The 14007-nt window shown below is 31.8% G+C and overlaps 3 protein-coding genes across 3 annotated transcripts; 2 read left to right on the top strand and 1 right to left on the bottom strand.

Annotated features, from left to right (window-relative positions):
- Positions 1-1651: 1651 nt before the first annotated feature.
- LOC145013821 (uncharacterized) lies at positions 1652-2334 on the top strand. The gene is made up of 2 exons (XM_078972204.1): positions 1652-1763; positions 1928-2334. Exons 1-2 carry the CDS (start codon positions 1652-1654, stop codon positions 2332-2334), a joined length of 519 nt encoding a protein of 172 aa, XP_078828330.1.
- A 715-nt stretch (positions 2335-3049) lies between these two features.
- On the top strand, positions 3050-8500 carry LOC145046212 (uncharacterized). Its single transcript, XM_078994511.1, has 12 exons — positions 3050-3448; positions 3968-4052; positions 4359-4489; positions 4787-4889; positions 4975-4989; positions 5143-5288; positions 6362-6557; positions 6684-6758; positions 7538-7654; positions 7767-7811; positions 7995-8093; positions 8211-8500. Exons 1-12 carry the CDS (start codon positions 3162-3164, stop codon positions 8229-8231), a joined length of 1320 nt encoding a protein of 439 aa, XP_078850637.1. The 5' UTR covers positions 3050-3161; the 3' UTR covers positions 8232-8500.
- An 878-nt stretch (positions 8501-9378) lies between these two features.
- Positions 9379-10698, bottom strand: LOC145046203 (stem-specific protein TSJT1-like). Its single transcript, XM_078994503.1, has 4 exons — positions 10441-10698; positions 10046-10286; positions 9822-9942; positions 9379-9710 (listed from the first exon to the last, which is right to left on the bottom strand). The coding sequence occupies exons 1-4, from the start codon at positions 10617-10619 to the stop codon at positions 9523-9525; spliced, it is 729 nt and encodes a 242-aa protein (XP_078850629.1). The 5' UTR covers positions 10620-10698; the 3' UTR covers positions 9379-9522.
- Positions 10699-14007: the final 3309 nt, after the last annotated feature.

Here is a 14007-nt window from a genome sequence, read left to right as displayed (position 1 = left end):
TTAGGGACAAGAGGAAGGCTGATAGAAAAGATCCATGGGATATAATGTTCTTTAAATAATGCTTAAACCCTAAATATTAGGGTTTTGGGGTCTGGACACGTACGTTGCGTGTACCCACTCGTACGATGCGCTTACGTGCATGGCAACCACGTTCCTTTTACTCTGGTACACTCTGCGTACATGGGGTGGTACGCCCTACGTACGTCACACCCTAAGCCTAAAATAAACAAGTATAATGGCTTCAAGGCCTAAAATCATAATAATTAAATAACCAAATTTGAATAAATACCTTAGAATTATCGGGCGTTACACTGAAATAGGCCGCTAAACATTTGGATCTACAAGGTTTGGCATCTCAAAAGGTCTTAAATCATCAAGACCTTCCAAAAGGGACCAAAAAGACCAAAACAAGATCAAGAGGAGATCTAAACAATAGACAAGCAATGTATGAAATTTATACCTCAATAAGTTTCCTAAGATGTTGGATCTAGAAGCTTTACCACGCCCAAGGATTGCGACACAAGCTCTTCTCCTTGCAAACACACCCAAAAGTGGCTTCCTTTTGACACTCCAAGCTCAAACTCACTTTCAATGGAAATTAGGGTTTCTAGGGACATTGAGAGGCAATGAAGGTTGATGTAAGTGAGGTCCAAAGGTCGTAAGAGGGTTTAAATTGGACACAAGACCAAAATTTTAGGGTTTCTAATCCAGGCCACGTACGCCCTGCATACTTCCTTGTACGCCCCGCGTACGAGGCTCCGATGCTCGATGATGCGTGCCCTCGTACGCTAATCGTACATGCACGTACACCCAGCGTAGGGGGGAGGGTCAATATTAAAAGAATAAATGGAAAAAATACATGGATTTTCGAATGTTACAAAGATAAAACAAATGAAACATACAATCGAAAGAAATCATAAATTCTAATTTTAATCCCCAGAAGAAATCGACAGAAAAAGAAAAAAAAGGAAGAGATTACGTGTGGGCGGAGCAGTGAGGCGGAGCCAGTGACAAAAAAGGCTGCTTGGCGAGGGGAGGCTGGTCGGAGAAGGCAAGTGATGAAGATCGACAAAGGGAAGACGATGATAGTGGATGGAGACGACACAGGGAATACACTTTTTTTTGTTGGGGCACAAATGTCCAACATGTTTTCTTTTCCATCCAGACTTTGATTTATAGCTTTGTGGGAAATACCCATCTTACGGGAAAAGATGATTTTTTAGTCCAAATCAAACGGTGCCCATTCAACGGATTTTTATAGGTTCGAAAAGACGTCAAACGTTTACTTAGGCTATACAGTGTGGGGTGCGGTTTGGAACCACGATGCAGCCATGTGGACCGTGAACACCACCCCTGGGGTGCGGTTTCGTGTGGCCAAAACCGTAGTGCGGCTATAGAAGACCGCGCAATCTGATTGGCTAGGTGCTTTCTTCCATGTTTGACCGTTGAACAGTCAAGGTTTGTGTAATTTTTTTTAATCATTACTCCATCTATATATATATATATATATATATATATATATATATATATATATATATATATATATATATATATATATATATGTTACCATTTTAACCATTTACACCACATTCACACCACCTTTACACAAATATTTACACAATCTTTTCATCCAATTTTTTTTTTTTGAAAAATGTCTTCTTCCAAAAGGCCTAGCAAAGAAAAAACACCAGTCAGAAACACCAACACCCCAATACCTACATTTGATCAACCGATTTTCTCACCTTCGTATTACCACTACGGCGGTATGCTTCCATATTTTCCACAACGACCAGCTCAACCACTACCACAAACACCACCACTACCACAACCCGACCCAGATTTTAATCCATTTGATTTTTTGTCTCAACCCGAGTTTGTTCAATAAACATAAACACAAGCACTGATTCTGAACCGGAATTCGTTACAGAAACTCAGCCCACTCGAGCAGCAACTAAAAGAAAAGAGAAGGCGGATGCTAGATGTTGGGAACCTTTCGAAGCGTTAGTGTTGGCACAATCTTGGATCGATATTTCAGAATATGCGACGGTTGGAAAAGACCAAAAGCATGACCGCTTTTGGATTCGCGTTTTACACATGTTCCATAAAGGAATGAACCATGGAGAATACCGTTCAAAACATCAAGTGTACTCCAAATGGGGGAAGATGAACAAGGAAGTCATGTTGTTTAATGAGTTATGGAACAACATGAAACGTCAATGGAAAAGTGGAGAAAGCGATGAAGTGATTTTGAAGAAAGCGTTGAAAGTGTACCAAAAAGAAAATCTGAAGGCTTTCAAGTTTCTTGATGTTTGGAATTTATTGAAAGATAACTAGAAATGGCTGAGTAGCAAAACATCAGACGAGCATATCGACAATGGTTCAAAACATAACAGAACATCTGAGTCCGACCACACTACATCAGATGCTCGTGTCCAATTTGATCTGAACAAAGATGAACCTGTTCCAGTTTCACCACCTTCCCGACCAATGGGAAGAGACAGAACAAAAAGCAAAGGCAAAGGCAAAGCGTCATAATTAGATGATTTGAAAGAAATGGGGGTCGACATGAAGGGTATAAAAGACAAAATGAACAAGATTTTGCAACTTGTTTCCGAAAGAGAGCGTCGGAAACAAAGAGAGAGCGACATGCGAATACTATCGACGGACAAGTCGAATATGACCGGTGCGGAGCTTGAAGTGATTTTGGCAATGAAGGAGGAAGTGAGAAAACACTACATGAATTGTGGCTGATTTCTATTTTTTTTTCAAGTTTTTAATCGTTTGGTGATTTTTTTTTTTTATTATTATTATTATTTTTTTTTAAAGTTGTAGATTTTATGTTTCTAATTTGCTTTTCTAATTTTTTAGGTTTTTTTTTTTAAATTAATGTATGGTATTTGTATTTTTAATTAATGAAAAATATATATATTTTTGAAATTATGTTTTTTATTTAAAAAAGAAGTTTTATTAAATAAAAATAGTTATAAAAAAAAGAAAAAAAAAAGAAAGTAAAAATGTGACACCACCTTGGTGTGACAAAGAGATCACTTGTGTAGAGGTGCCGCCCTCCACCCTTACGACCCCTCAAATTTCCATTTTCTTTCTTCTTCGTTTCTGAAAACATTCAACTTGAATTCTTCTAGAGAGAGAGAAAGAGAGAGATGAGCAGCACACAGTCGTTACACTCGCTAGCCTTCAGGGTGATGCGGTTATGTCGGCCGACGTTCCACATCGAAACCCCACTCCGATTCGACCTCTCCGATCTCATCGTCGGTGAGGATCTCTTGGACGATCCTTCCGCCGCACCTCACATTCGTCGTCTCATCCAATCTCAATCAACAACCACCGACTCCACCGATCTGACCTACAGTAATCGGTTCCTCCTCCGTGATGATCCCTCTGACGCCATGGGCCTCTCCGGTATGCTTGTTCTCCCTCAGGCATTCGGGTAAGAGTCACTTTTTTAACTCAATGTTAAATAAACAGTCGTTACTGCTCTTTTATTTAAATTATATCTGCATAAGTTTTCTTCATCTGGATGCAAAATTGATATGGATGTGATGCGAATATCACAACAGTTGTTCGCTTTTTTGATTGTTGATATAAGAAAGTTAACGCGGTTATACTTTCCCTGCACAAAAATCAGCTTATTTCTTAGCATTTTGCTCATGAAAAGTTTGAGTTTAATCTGAAAGCTGCACTCTTTGAAGACATGTTGATTCCTTGTACGTAATTATGACCAAAAAGGTCTGAATTAGGCGGGTGATTGGATAGTGTGATCATGTGCTAATGAATAATTAGAACAGAATCATATGTTTTGTGTTGCTTTTGGAGTTGCAAAATTAGTGTAGTGAACCTCAAACTTTATAACAGTCACTTTTTTAGGATTCATGGAGTATAATTTTGTAAACTTTTGATAAATTTCAGTGAGATTTAGCTTTTTGTGTTTGTATACATTGTTTTGTAGGGCAATATATCTTGGAGAAACGTTTTGTAGTTATATAAGCATCAACAACAGCTCTAGTTTTGAAGTGAGGGACATTATAATCAAGGTGATGTTTCTTCTTTAAACTCACTATTTTGCTCTTTTATATATTTTGGTACAAAAAGTAGAAGAAGCAAAGCTTCAATTTGATTCACAATTCTTGAAATTTATATACGCTTAAAACCAATGAGATATATAAATATGGCAATTCACAATCTTTTCTCCCACTCAAAAGGCAAGACTCAATCTATCTTCTGAAAAAGACATGAATGCCCTTCTCATCCTAATAATAAAAACGTCCAGTTGTAAACTGTTTTTATGTAACAAATTTTTTCAAAAAAAGTATTGAAGTTAATGATTTAAGTGAACACAGGCAGAAATACAAACAGAAAGACAGAGGATTCTGCTTTTGGATACAACAAAAACACCTGTAGAAACAATAAGAGCAGGAGGGCGTTATGATTTCATTGTTGAACATGATGTTAAAGAACTTGGTGCACACACGTAAGAAATATATCTATTATCATTTATGATGATGATGATGATGATGATGATGATGATGATGATGATGGTGTTAGATTTAATATTTCAAATGTTTTCTTCTGCCTTTTTTATTCTAGGGTAACATACAAAAAACAAAACACTTAACATACTTTTACCATTTTATCGATTTAGCCACTTAACTAGTTTCTGTTATACTTATTTTTCACATGTTAAAATACATAAAATGGTGAACTTTTATGCATTTTGGTAATTATTTTATATTTTTATATTCTAATCTAAATTTATATTTTTCTTTAGCTTGGTGTGTACAGCTCAATACAGTGATGGTGATGCTGAACGCAAATATCTCCCTCAGTATTTCAAGTTCATAGTTTCAAATCCACTTTCTGTCAGAACGAAGGTATTTTTTATTTTATTTTTTAAAATTTTTTATTACATCATTTAACTTATTTTTTTACTAATTTGTTATGTATATTCTTATGTAGGTCCGTGTTGTGAAGGTAGGTTGGCATTGGTTAAAAATACGTGTGTGTAAGTTCTTATTCTGTGTGTATTGGGTATTATTGGTTTTAGATAGAAGGGTAAAATGGTCATTTGTACGTTACTTTTTTTGACATTTTCTTGTGGTGATTCATCTCCTTTTGTTGTCTCAGGAAACGACATATTTGGAGGCTTGTTTAGAAAATAATACAAAATCAAATCTTTATATGGATCAAGTGGAATTTGAGCCAACTTTACAATGGAGTGCAACATTATTAAAATCTGATGATCATCATTCAGAAAAGGGTGTTTTAAACAGGTTTTTTGTGTGACTAAATAAAATTAGGGTTTCAATGGCAACATATTTTCATTGATTTGTTTATTACTTTCATTTCTTCCTATTAAAACTTTACACATTGAAAAAATTATCCAATTTTAGCAATGTTAGTGTCCAAGTATGAATAGATTTTGTAATCTATAATATAAAAAATTCAAAGTACAATGCTAAATTTATGTAGATTTTTCAAAGTACAATTCCTAAATAAAAAAAAATTGAAATGTTGTAATAGAAAGAAGGGTTAATCTAAAAAAACCTTATATTCTGTGTTTCTTTTGGAAAATTGTCAAGAAGCTCCCAATATTTTCGGAAAAGTTACACTTTAGTCTCAAGTTTTTTTGTTTTTGTTTTTGTTATTTTTTTCTAACATAAAAGTCCACATTATTGGCTCAAATTAACTTTTTGTCCTTTAATAGGAAATGACATATTATCGTGTTTTTACAAATAATCGGGACTTTTATGTTCAAAAAAAACTTGGGATTGAAGTGTAACTTTTCTGAAAATATTTGGACTTTTCTGACAATTTCCCTTTTTCTTTTATCAAACCTCTTTTTTTTTTTTGCTTGAAAAAGACCCTGTGTTTTTTCATTTTTCCGATACGACCCTTTTAGTCATTTTTTTCCAAAAAAAAATTGTAAAATGTGAGGGTTTTTTCGAAAAAAACTAAAAAAGTTGAGGGTTTATTTGTAAGCATTTAGAAGATCAAGGGTTTTTGGAAAAAAAATACAAAGCCGAGGGCTTTGTTCGGAAAAAATACAAGGTTTTTTTTTTCATGCAAAAAAAAAAATCAGGTTTAATCCAGAACAAACACAAAATATAAGGTCTTTTATGAGATTAATTTAACCTGAAAATCATCGGCGAGTTTAACTAGGACCGATGAATGATACAAAAATTGCAATTTTTTTTTTTGTCTGTGCAAAAAGACGTGAATACCCTTTTACACCTTTTCATCCGAAACATTAAACTTCAATATAACCAATTCTTTAGCTGCTTCATAACTTCTCAACTTACTTTTTTTTTTTTTTTTTTTTGATATTGATTTAAAAATGCAACAGAGAGATATTCAAGGAGCCTGTTCTAATTAAATCAGGCGGAGGAATTCACAATTATCTTTATCAATTAAAATCATTAGATGAATTATCTACACCAACAAAGATCGAGGGTAATAATGTCCTTGGTAAACTTCAAATAACATGGCGTACAAATTTAGGTGAACCTGGGCGTTTACAAACACAACAAATTCTTGGAAATGTGAGTTGACTTTCTTGACTTTCTTCAACACATGACATTATTTTATCTATAAGTTTAAGCATTTGATTCTTTATTATTATTATTATTATTATTATTATTATTATTATTCTTTTCGTCATTGTGTAGCCCATTGCACACAAAGAGATTGAATTGAAAGCTATCAAAGTGCCACCTGTCATCATTTTGGAAAAACCCTTCACAGTAAGTACAATTTTATTCTACTTGTATTATGTTTAATTAACTTTAATGGATTATTTACTGTTCTAATTAGGGTTAATCTAAAAAAATACCTTTATAGTTTGTGTTTTTTTCCGGATTAAACCTCAACTTTATTTTTTGCCTGAAGAAGTCCTTGTATTTTTGTTTTTCCATTTTTCCGAAAAAACCCTCAACTTTGTCTTTTTTCAGAAAAAACCCTCAACTTTTTTAGTTTTTCTCAACAAAGCCCTCACATTTTACTTTTTTTTGGAAAAAAATGAAAAAAATACAAGGTCTTTTTCAGAGAAAAAATAAATTTGAGGTTTAATTTCGAAAATACACAAAATATAATGTCTTTTTTGAGATTAACCCTTGTGATTAAGTAGAACAATTAAAAAAAGAAACAACATTTAAGTTAATTCTTCCTATAATACTTGATTTCATATTTATGATTTTGAACATTTTATAAACCTCATTTATCTTTTACTGAGACAACATTTTATACATACAACGCTAATGGGGAACGAAAACAGAGGGCGTAAGTTGAGGGTAGTTTTGTCATTACAAGAGGCTATAAAAGCTTTCAGTTTTGGAGAGAAAATTAGCCAAAACTCGAGGACACAAAAATTTTCAATTCCTCTCCGTTTTTTTTTTGTTAAAGATTAAATCATTTCTATTCACATTGTTTAAACTTGAGAACAAACCATATAAGTAATTATTTTAGTTTTTCAGACTAATTTTGAACATTAATTTATATATATATTTTTTGTGGTTTTGTGTAGGTGGGGTTGAGTGTAACAAATCTTAGTGAGAAAAATGTTGGGCCATTTGAAGTTGTGTTATCTCTGACTGATAATCATGAGGAAAAAGCTGTTGTGGTTAATGGACTTAAAAGAATTGTAAATCTTTCTTTCTTTCTTATTATTATTATTATTATTATTATTTTTTTTTTGTCTTGGATTATTCACAAAATGATATGATAATTTTCAATTCAATATTTATATTTCTCAGGCTTTACCTCAGGTGGAGGCATACAAATCTTTGGATTTTCAACTGGTATGTTATGTGCACTAACTTTTATTTTTATTATATTTATATGGCTAAATCCATAAACCGGTGAAATTTTATATTTTTTCTATAACTTTTTATCAATGTTTGTCACGCACGATTTATTGTTACCTAATTTTTTTTTAAAATTTCAACAGACTTTTGTAACGACTTTTGCATTATTTGTTGCAGAATCTGATTGCTATGGAACTTGGAATGCAGAAAATCAGTGGCATTACACTCTTTAATACACATGACAAGAAAACATATGATTCTTTACCAGATATCGAGGTTAGATTTTTTACATAAATTAATACTTAATATATAAAGGAGGGAAAATTTGTAAATAGTTATGACTTAATGGGAAAAACATCGTTTATTGATGGATTATTTTTGAACATATTGCAGATCTTCGTTGATGCATATTGATAAGTTTTGTTTTAAACTATAACGAGTTCATGAGAATCATATTGTGGATCATATCAAATTCGGACTTTTGTAATTTGTAGTTTTGTATGATAGTTGATAAATGTATGTTTTGTTTGATAGTTATTGTAAAATATTGTGTTATAAATGACATTGGTCCAAAAAAATTCCCTGTTTAAAAATTATTTGGACGATTTATGTGTATTTTTGATTTGGGATTCTATTTTTGTTGTACTTTCAAATTTAATTTAAGTTTGGAACTCGTTGAGTTAGGTGTAATCTTTATTTAATTAATTAATTTGATTTATTTACATTTTTAATTTTAAACGTGTCTATTCATCAGCAACCAATTTACTATTTGGGTTGGATACTTGGATTGTCTCAACCCATTCAATTGAGATATTCAATTCAATTAGTAACCAAAACAAAAGACCATTTACCAAATGTACAAAATAATAATAATTTATAATAACATGCTTATAAGTTTATTGTTAGTATAGATCATTTGTTTCAAAATGATAAGTTTGGTTTGTGTTGTTCAATGTCACTGGTAATAACATTTAAGTGGAAAGTTATACGTTTTCTATTAATATACAAAAGTTACACTCGTTAAAAACTAACCATGTTTCTAAATATAGCCACACCACACATTTCACAAGGGAGCCAACTGAACTTAAGTGTAATAATGAGCATTGGAAATGGAAATGCTATTATATAGACGACACATTTAACCCCAAAACCCTGCCAAATAGCCACCGGGAATTGGGCCTAGATTGTTAAATGGGCTACTACGAAATGGGCCTATAGGCCCTTGTAAAAACAAACTATTCACCCATTCTTTTAGCACTACTGAGAAATTGTTTATTAAGATTACATTTTTTTTTCTGAAGTGTATATATATTTTTTTGTGTGGTAGGGATTTTTACAAACGACTTTCCTAACAAAAGAGTGCTTTATATTTCGAAAAGGAAGACTTAGTCGAGACTTGAGAGACATTTTATAAAAAAAAAATATGAGGTAAAAATAGAAAAGGTAAAAAAAAAGGCATTTAAGTAGTGAATACTGAATAGTGGTATTTCATAATGGTCATTAAATTGATGGTTATTTAAGAAATATGTGAACCATTGGGTAAAGTAAAGTAACAAAAACAGAAAAAACAAACAAATATCATTAAGAGACATAAAACAATAGAAGTAGACTTTTTTTTTTTTTTTTTTTTTTTTTTTCAAATAAGTAACAAATCTATGATGAAAGTTCTATACAATAAAAAGTCAAAAGGAAATTATCATTCCCCTTATCCCCAAGTAGCCCAATTAGCTTCACTTCCAACCCTAGGCATTGCTTGTGTGGTCTTTGAATACACATCAACTTTAAATGTAGCACCACACATCACTCCTTCACTATCAACCCTCGATATTGCCTTCATTTTGTTCTTTGGATGCTCAAAGCTCATTAATCCCCCTTCTGTATGATACATACACCCTATACAACACACAAAAATCCACAAATATCAATCTACATACCATATCAAATCATAACGAAAAGACAAAATTACCCTTTCTTCAAGTAAATCGAAAGTTTTGGAACCCTTACCGGTTGGGAAGGGAGCAAATGACTTGGAGCACCTAGACTTTATGACCATCAAGTTGTCAGAAATTACAACCGAGCCATCAGCCGCTATGCCCCAGAAAAGCTTCACTCCTCCATCGGCACCCTATGGATCATCAACACCAATTTATCATATTAAGTAAAATGTCGAACACGCCCTCTTTATAACATGATACATGAGAGAGTATAAGTAATGAGAGGACACTTACAAGTGAGACAAAGACAGTTTTAGCCTTGAGATCATAGAGTATAAACCCAAAACTACCCTCCATCTCCCTGAGGACTGAGTGGGCCGGGTATGGGCCACGATCACGAAGGGTCTTGTAAGCTTGGATCACAAACATTGGTTCATTGGCGAGCTTTGTTAGCCCATATTGCTTGTTAAGGGTGCATAAGTTGTCTAGACCTCCCAAGAATATGCAATAAATGTCATCCATGCTACTAAACAACCTACAAATACATTTCACGAAAGTTATAAACCAAAACTTAAAGGAAAAAAAATATTTTAGGGTATAATGTAATAAATAACGAATTAATGTTTAAGTATTTGACCAATTACATAAATATGTATTATCCAAAGATTAAAAAAAAAAAAAGAAAATACCTTTGTTGAGAGGAAGAGTCGAAGGCGAAAGAAGCATCATTGCCAAAAGAAAATGAGAAAGCATTGGGATTAGAATTCAAGAATTGGTTCGAAGGATGATGATTTTGATGATGATCGTGTGATGGGCTACTGAGTTCTTTTGGTGCATTAACCAAATGTTTCTTGAAAATAGCCAACATTATATTTTAAAGGATCGACACAAAAAATATGAAGATTTTGTTATGAAATGAAAGGGATTGTATTGTGGATGTTTAAGAGTTTGTGTGTGTGATGGGTATTTATATTTTATAGTCAATAGCATTTGGTGGGGAAAGGGACGTGGCAGCATTATCCAAAGCAAAAGAATGGATAAGGTAAGTGACATGACATATACGTTGAAAGGGTTCCATCTTCAACTTATTTTTCTCCAATCAGTTGTAAGGAAATATAAGACGCCTTTTTATTAGTATAATTTTTAAGGATTTGTTAATTCTATATTTTATATAAAATTTTGTTATTTATGTAACAACTTTTAGTTTTTTTTAACAATATTATATAACTTTTTTTTTTTTTTGCGAAAATCTGTATAAAATTATAAATTGTTGTATTAAGTGATTACAAATTAATTGATAGGGATAATGATCTGTAAGGTAACATAATTTAGATTTTGTTTATGTTTAATCATAAGTTTTTTTTCTCTCTCTCTCTCTCTCTCTATATATATATATATATATATATATATATATATATATATATATATATATATATATATATATATATATATATATATATATATATATGGAAGGGTTAATGCAAAAATGCAAATAAACTGTGAAAACGCAATAACAAGAAAACCTATGAGATTGTGCCACATCAACATTATATTTTAGACAATAATTCATCCCAACTTTGAAATACATTATGATAATCGATAATAGATGAGAAAATTGTTTCATATTAGCAAAGTCTGATTTTTGACATTTTTATTATGAAAACGTGAATTTAAAAATGGTTAAGGACATAAAAAAAAAGTAATTGTTAAAAACGTTTTTAAATCTATATTATCATAACACGATCCAATGTATTATTATCTTTAATTTATTGCTAATAAATTTATTTTTTTATACTATATGTGTTTGATTTTCATAAGATAAATCTGTTTTCGCGTTTTCGCAAGATATTTATGTTTTCGCATGAACCTACTTCATTTTTATTTAAAAGCCTCTTTATGAATAGAGATGCGATCTTATTGGACCGCTTTTATTTTTATTTTTTATTGTTTTTTGGTCAAGATTAGTTTCTTGGACATGTGTTACAGAAGCCAAGGTTGTAGTAGTAGCACCAAGGTTGAAGTAGTAGTAGGCTTGAATGGTGTGTTTGTCTCTACATTTTCATCTCCTCCAATAAGATTGTTCACATTGTGTGGTTCTTTTATTCAACCGGGGTCACTTTAGGGCGGTGGTATACCATCCCTACTCTATCTTTTTTTTTTTTTTTTTTTTTTTTTTTTTTTTTTTTTTTTTTTTTTAAGATGTTTCCACCGATTTGCCTCCATTGCTTTCGCTTTAATCCAACGTCTTTAGCTCATACACATTATCCATCTTCATTTTTTCGATCCTTGGAATAAACTTTCTCTACTTCTTTCGTATCTCTTGTGTGTTCATTAAACCGATCGAAGGTAACATTAAGTGTTGTATCTTACATATCCAATATTTACTTATTTATTTAAATTTTCATTTTTGATGCTATAAGGTACAATAACTTGAACCGAATAACCAAAATAAACTGAAATGACCCGAATAACCCGAATAAACCGAAATGATTTGGATAACCCAAATAAAGAAATTCTATATTTAATTCAAGAAAAAAAATATTAAAATAATATTTTTTTTCTTGAATTAGATATAGAATTTCCTTATTTGGGTTATTCGTGTCCTTTTGGATTATTTGGGTTATTTGGATCATTTCAGTTTATTTGGGTTATTCAGTTAAAAAACATAGCGTAAATGTTTATTTGGGTTATTTCGGTCCTATCGGGTTAATAATCGAGTCGAAACCTGTATTATCCGAACCGAACCGGTCTGTATTAATATTATTGGTCTAGGTTTCGATTCCTATTTTTCATCCAATTCGGGTTCGGGTCGATTCAGGTCAGTTCTGGCCCGAAGCACATCCCTACTTATATTGATGCCCAAATCATCATCTTTCTTGGACTTGAAGCTACAACAAACATTTTTACGGGTAATTGTTTCTTAGCAGGGAGGGCTTGGATGTGTAAATAGAAGAAATCAAGCTTAAATGGACATTGATGTGTGAATAACAAGACATTAGGTAATTTAAAAGCCAACTTTTAATGCATACGATGTTAGTATTATGGAATGAAGACATTATGATATAGCTTTTGGTTATAATCTGACGAGCACAATGGATTTTTTTCATTTTCAATTTGATTTATTTGGTATTGCCACAATATCCTAAGTTATATATAAACTTGAAGAAAATTTGATAAATCCAATTTAATTGAAGGTTAGAAAAGTTGGCAGCCCACCAGAGAAATAATTGGGTTCAAACATTTCAATTGGTTCAACAATTCATTTAGCCCTCACGATTGAAGCGATTTCATCGGCTGCAGCCGTATGGTGTGATTTTCCACTTCGATTTCCGAGATATTATTTGATTGACATCTACTATTTATGATGACCCATGGAAGTGGGGCTTATGGAATACCACGTTATATGTGTAGTTCTTTTGAGAGGCAACCTTATTTTTCCTGCAAATGCATACCATGACAATATAATAAAATGATATTTGATTGGAACTTATCTATGTCATAATCATCATGACAATATAAATAAGAAATACATATACCAACTTCAAAATGATGGAATTTTAGAAGCCAAATGAACTTGATTCATTTGATATATGTGAATCATATTTATATGGGAAGATGATTTACAAATATCTTTATCTATTAGTAATTAAAGAAGAAAAGACTTGACAAAGAGTTATACATAAGTGATGTATGTAATCTTTTTCAATCCATGAATATATTTGGTAATAGATACTTAATTAATTTCACTGACGACTTTTATTCGTTGTTGATGAAACCTTTTGATTTGATCAAAATTTCCCATAGTGAAGATTAAAATACAAATTAATGAGATCATCATTAACCTTTCACTATGATAAAGAAAATGAGTTTTGCAAACCAAGTCTTCTTGAAACATCTTAGGAATTATGCAATCGATTCACAACTCATTCTGATAAAAACACTCACTTGTGAGTAGTTAGTTCCTTGTGGCACAGGATTACCTAGTCACTTGAATCTATCTTTTGATATTCGAGGTAGCCTTCGTATTCTATAGTGGGATAAAGTCACCTAGCCACTAGCTGAATGTCGATAGTACAAGTTTTAAAGAGGATAAAACATAGACCTTGCAGTCTATTATATGATGTTTTAAAAGAACTATTTACTTTATAAAATTTTGGAATTATGCTCACTACAACAAATATATATATATATATATATATATATATATATATATATATATATATATATATATATATATATATATATATATATATATT

Source organism: Lactuca saligna, chromosome 1 (assembly GCF_052625555.1).
Source record: "Lactuca saligna cultivar CGN05327 chromosome 1, ASM5262555v1, whole genome shotgun sequence".
Lineage (NCBI taxonomy): Eukaryota > Viridiplantae > Streptophyta > Magnoliopsida > Asterales > Asteraceae > Lactuca > Lactuca saligna.
The sequence above is the reverse complement of the archived record's forward strand: the minus strand, read 5'-3'. Positions and strand labels throughout refer to the sequence as shown.

What these genes read in the sequence shown, in the direction of transcription:
- LOC145013821 (XM_078972204.1), top strand. Translation starts at nt 1,652, where the DNA reads ATGTCTTCTTCCAAAAGGCCTAGCAAAGAAAAAACACCAGTCAGAAAC. An exon ending in TTCGTATTACCACTACGGCG is followed by an intron (nt 1,764 to 1,927) that starts GTATGCTTCCAT and finishes AATTCGTTACAG; the next exon opens with AAACTCAGCCCACTCGAGCA.
- LOC145046212 (XM_078994511.1), top strand. Translation starts at nt 3,162, where the DNA reads ATGAGCAGCACACAGTCGTTACACTCGCTAGCCTTCAGGGTGATGCGG. An exon ending in TGAGGGACATTATAATCAAG is followed by an intron (nt 4,053 to 4,358) that starts GTGATGTTTCTT and finishes AAGTGAACACAG; the next exon opens with GCAGAAATACAAACAGAAAG. An exon ending in AATCTTTGGATTTTCAACTG is followed by an intron (nt 7,812 to 7,994) that starts GTATGTTATGTG and finishes TATTTGTTGCAG; the next exon opens with AATCTGATTGCTATGGAACT.
- LOC145046203 (XM_078994503.1), bottom strand. Translation starts at nt 10,619, where the DNA reads ATGTTGGCTATTTTCAAGAAACATTTGGTTAATGCACCAAAAGAACTC. An exon ending in GACTCTTCCTCTCAACAAAG is followed by an intron (nt 10,287 to 10,440) that starts GTATTTTCTTTT and finishes ATGTATTTGTAG; the next exon opens with GTTGTTTAGTAGCATGGATG. An exon ending in AAACTGTCTTTGTCTCACTT is followed by an intron (nt 9,943 to 10,045) that starts GTAAGTGTCCTC and finishes GATGATCCATAG; the next exon opens with GGTGCCGATGGAGGAGTGAA.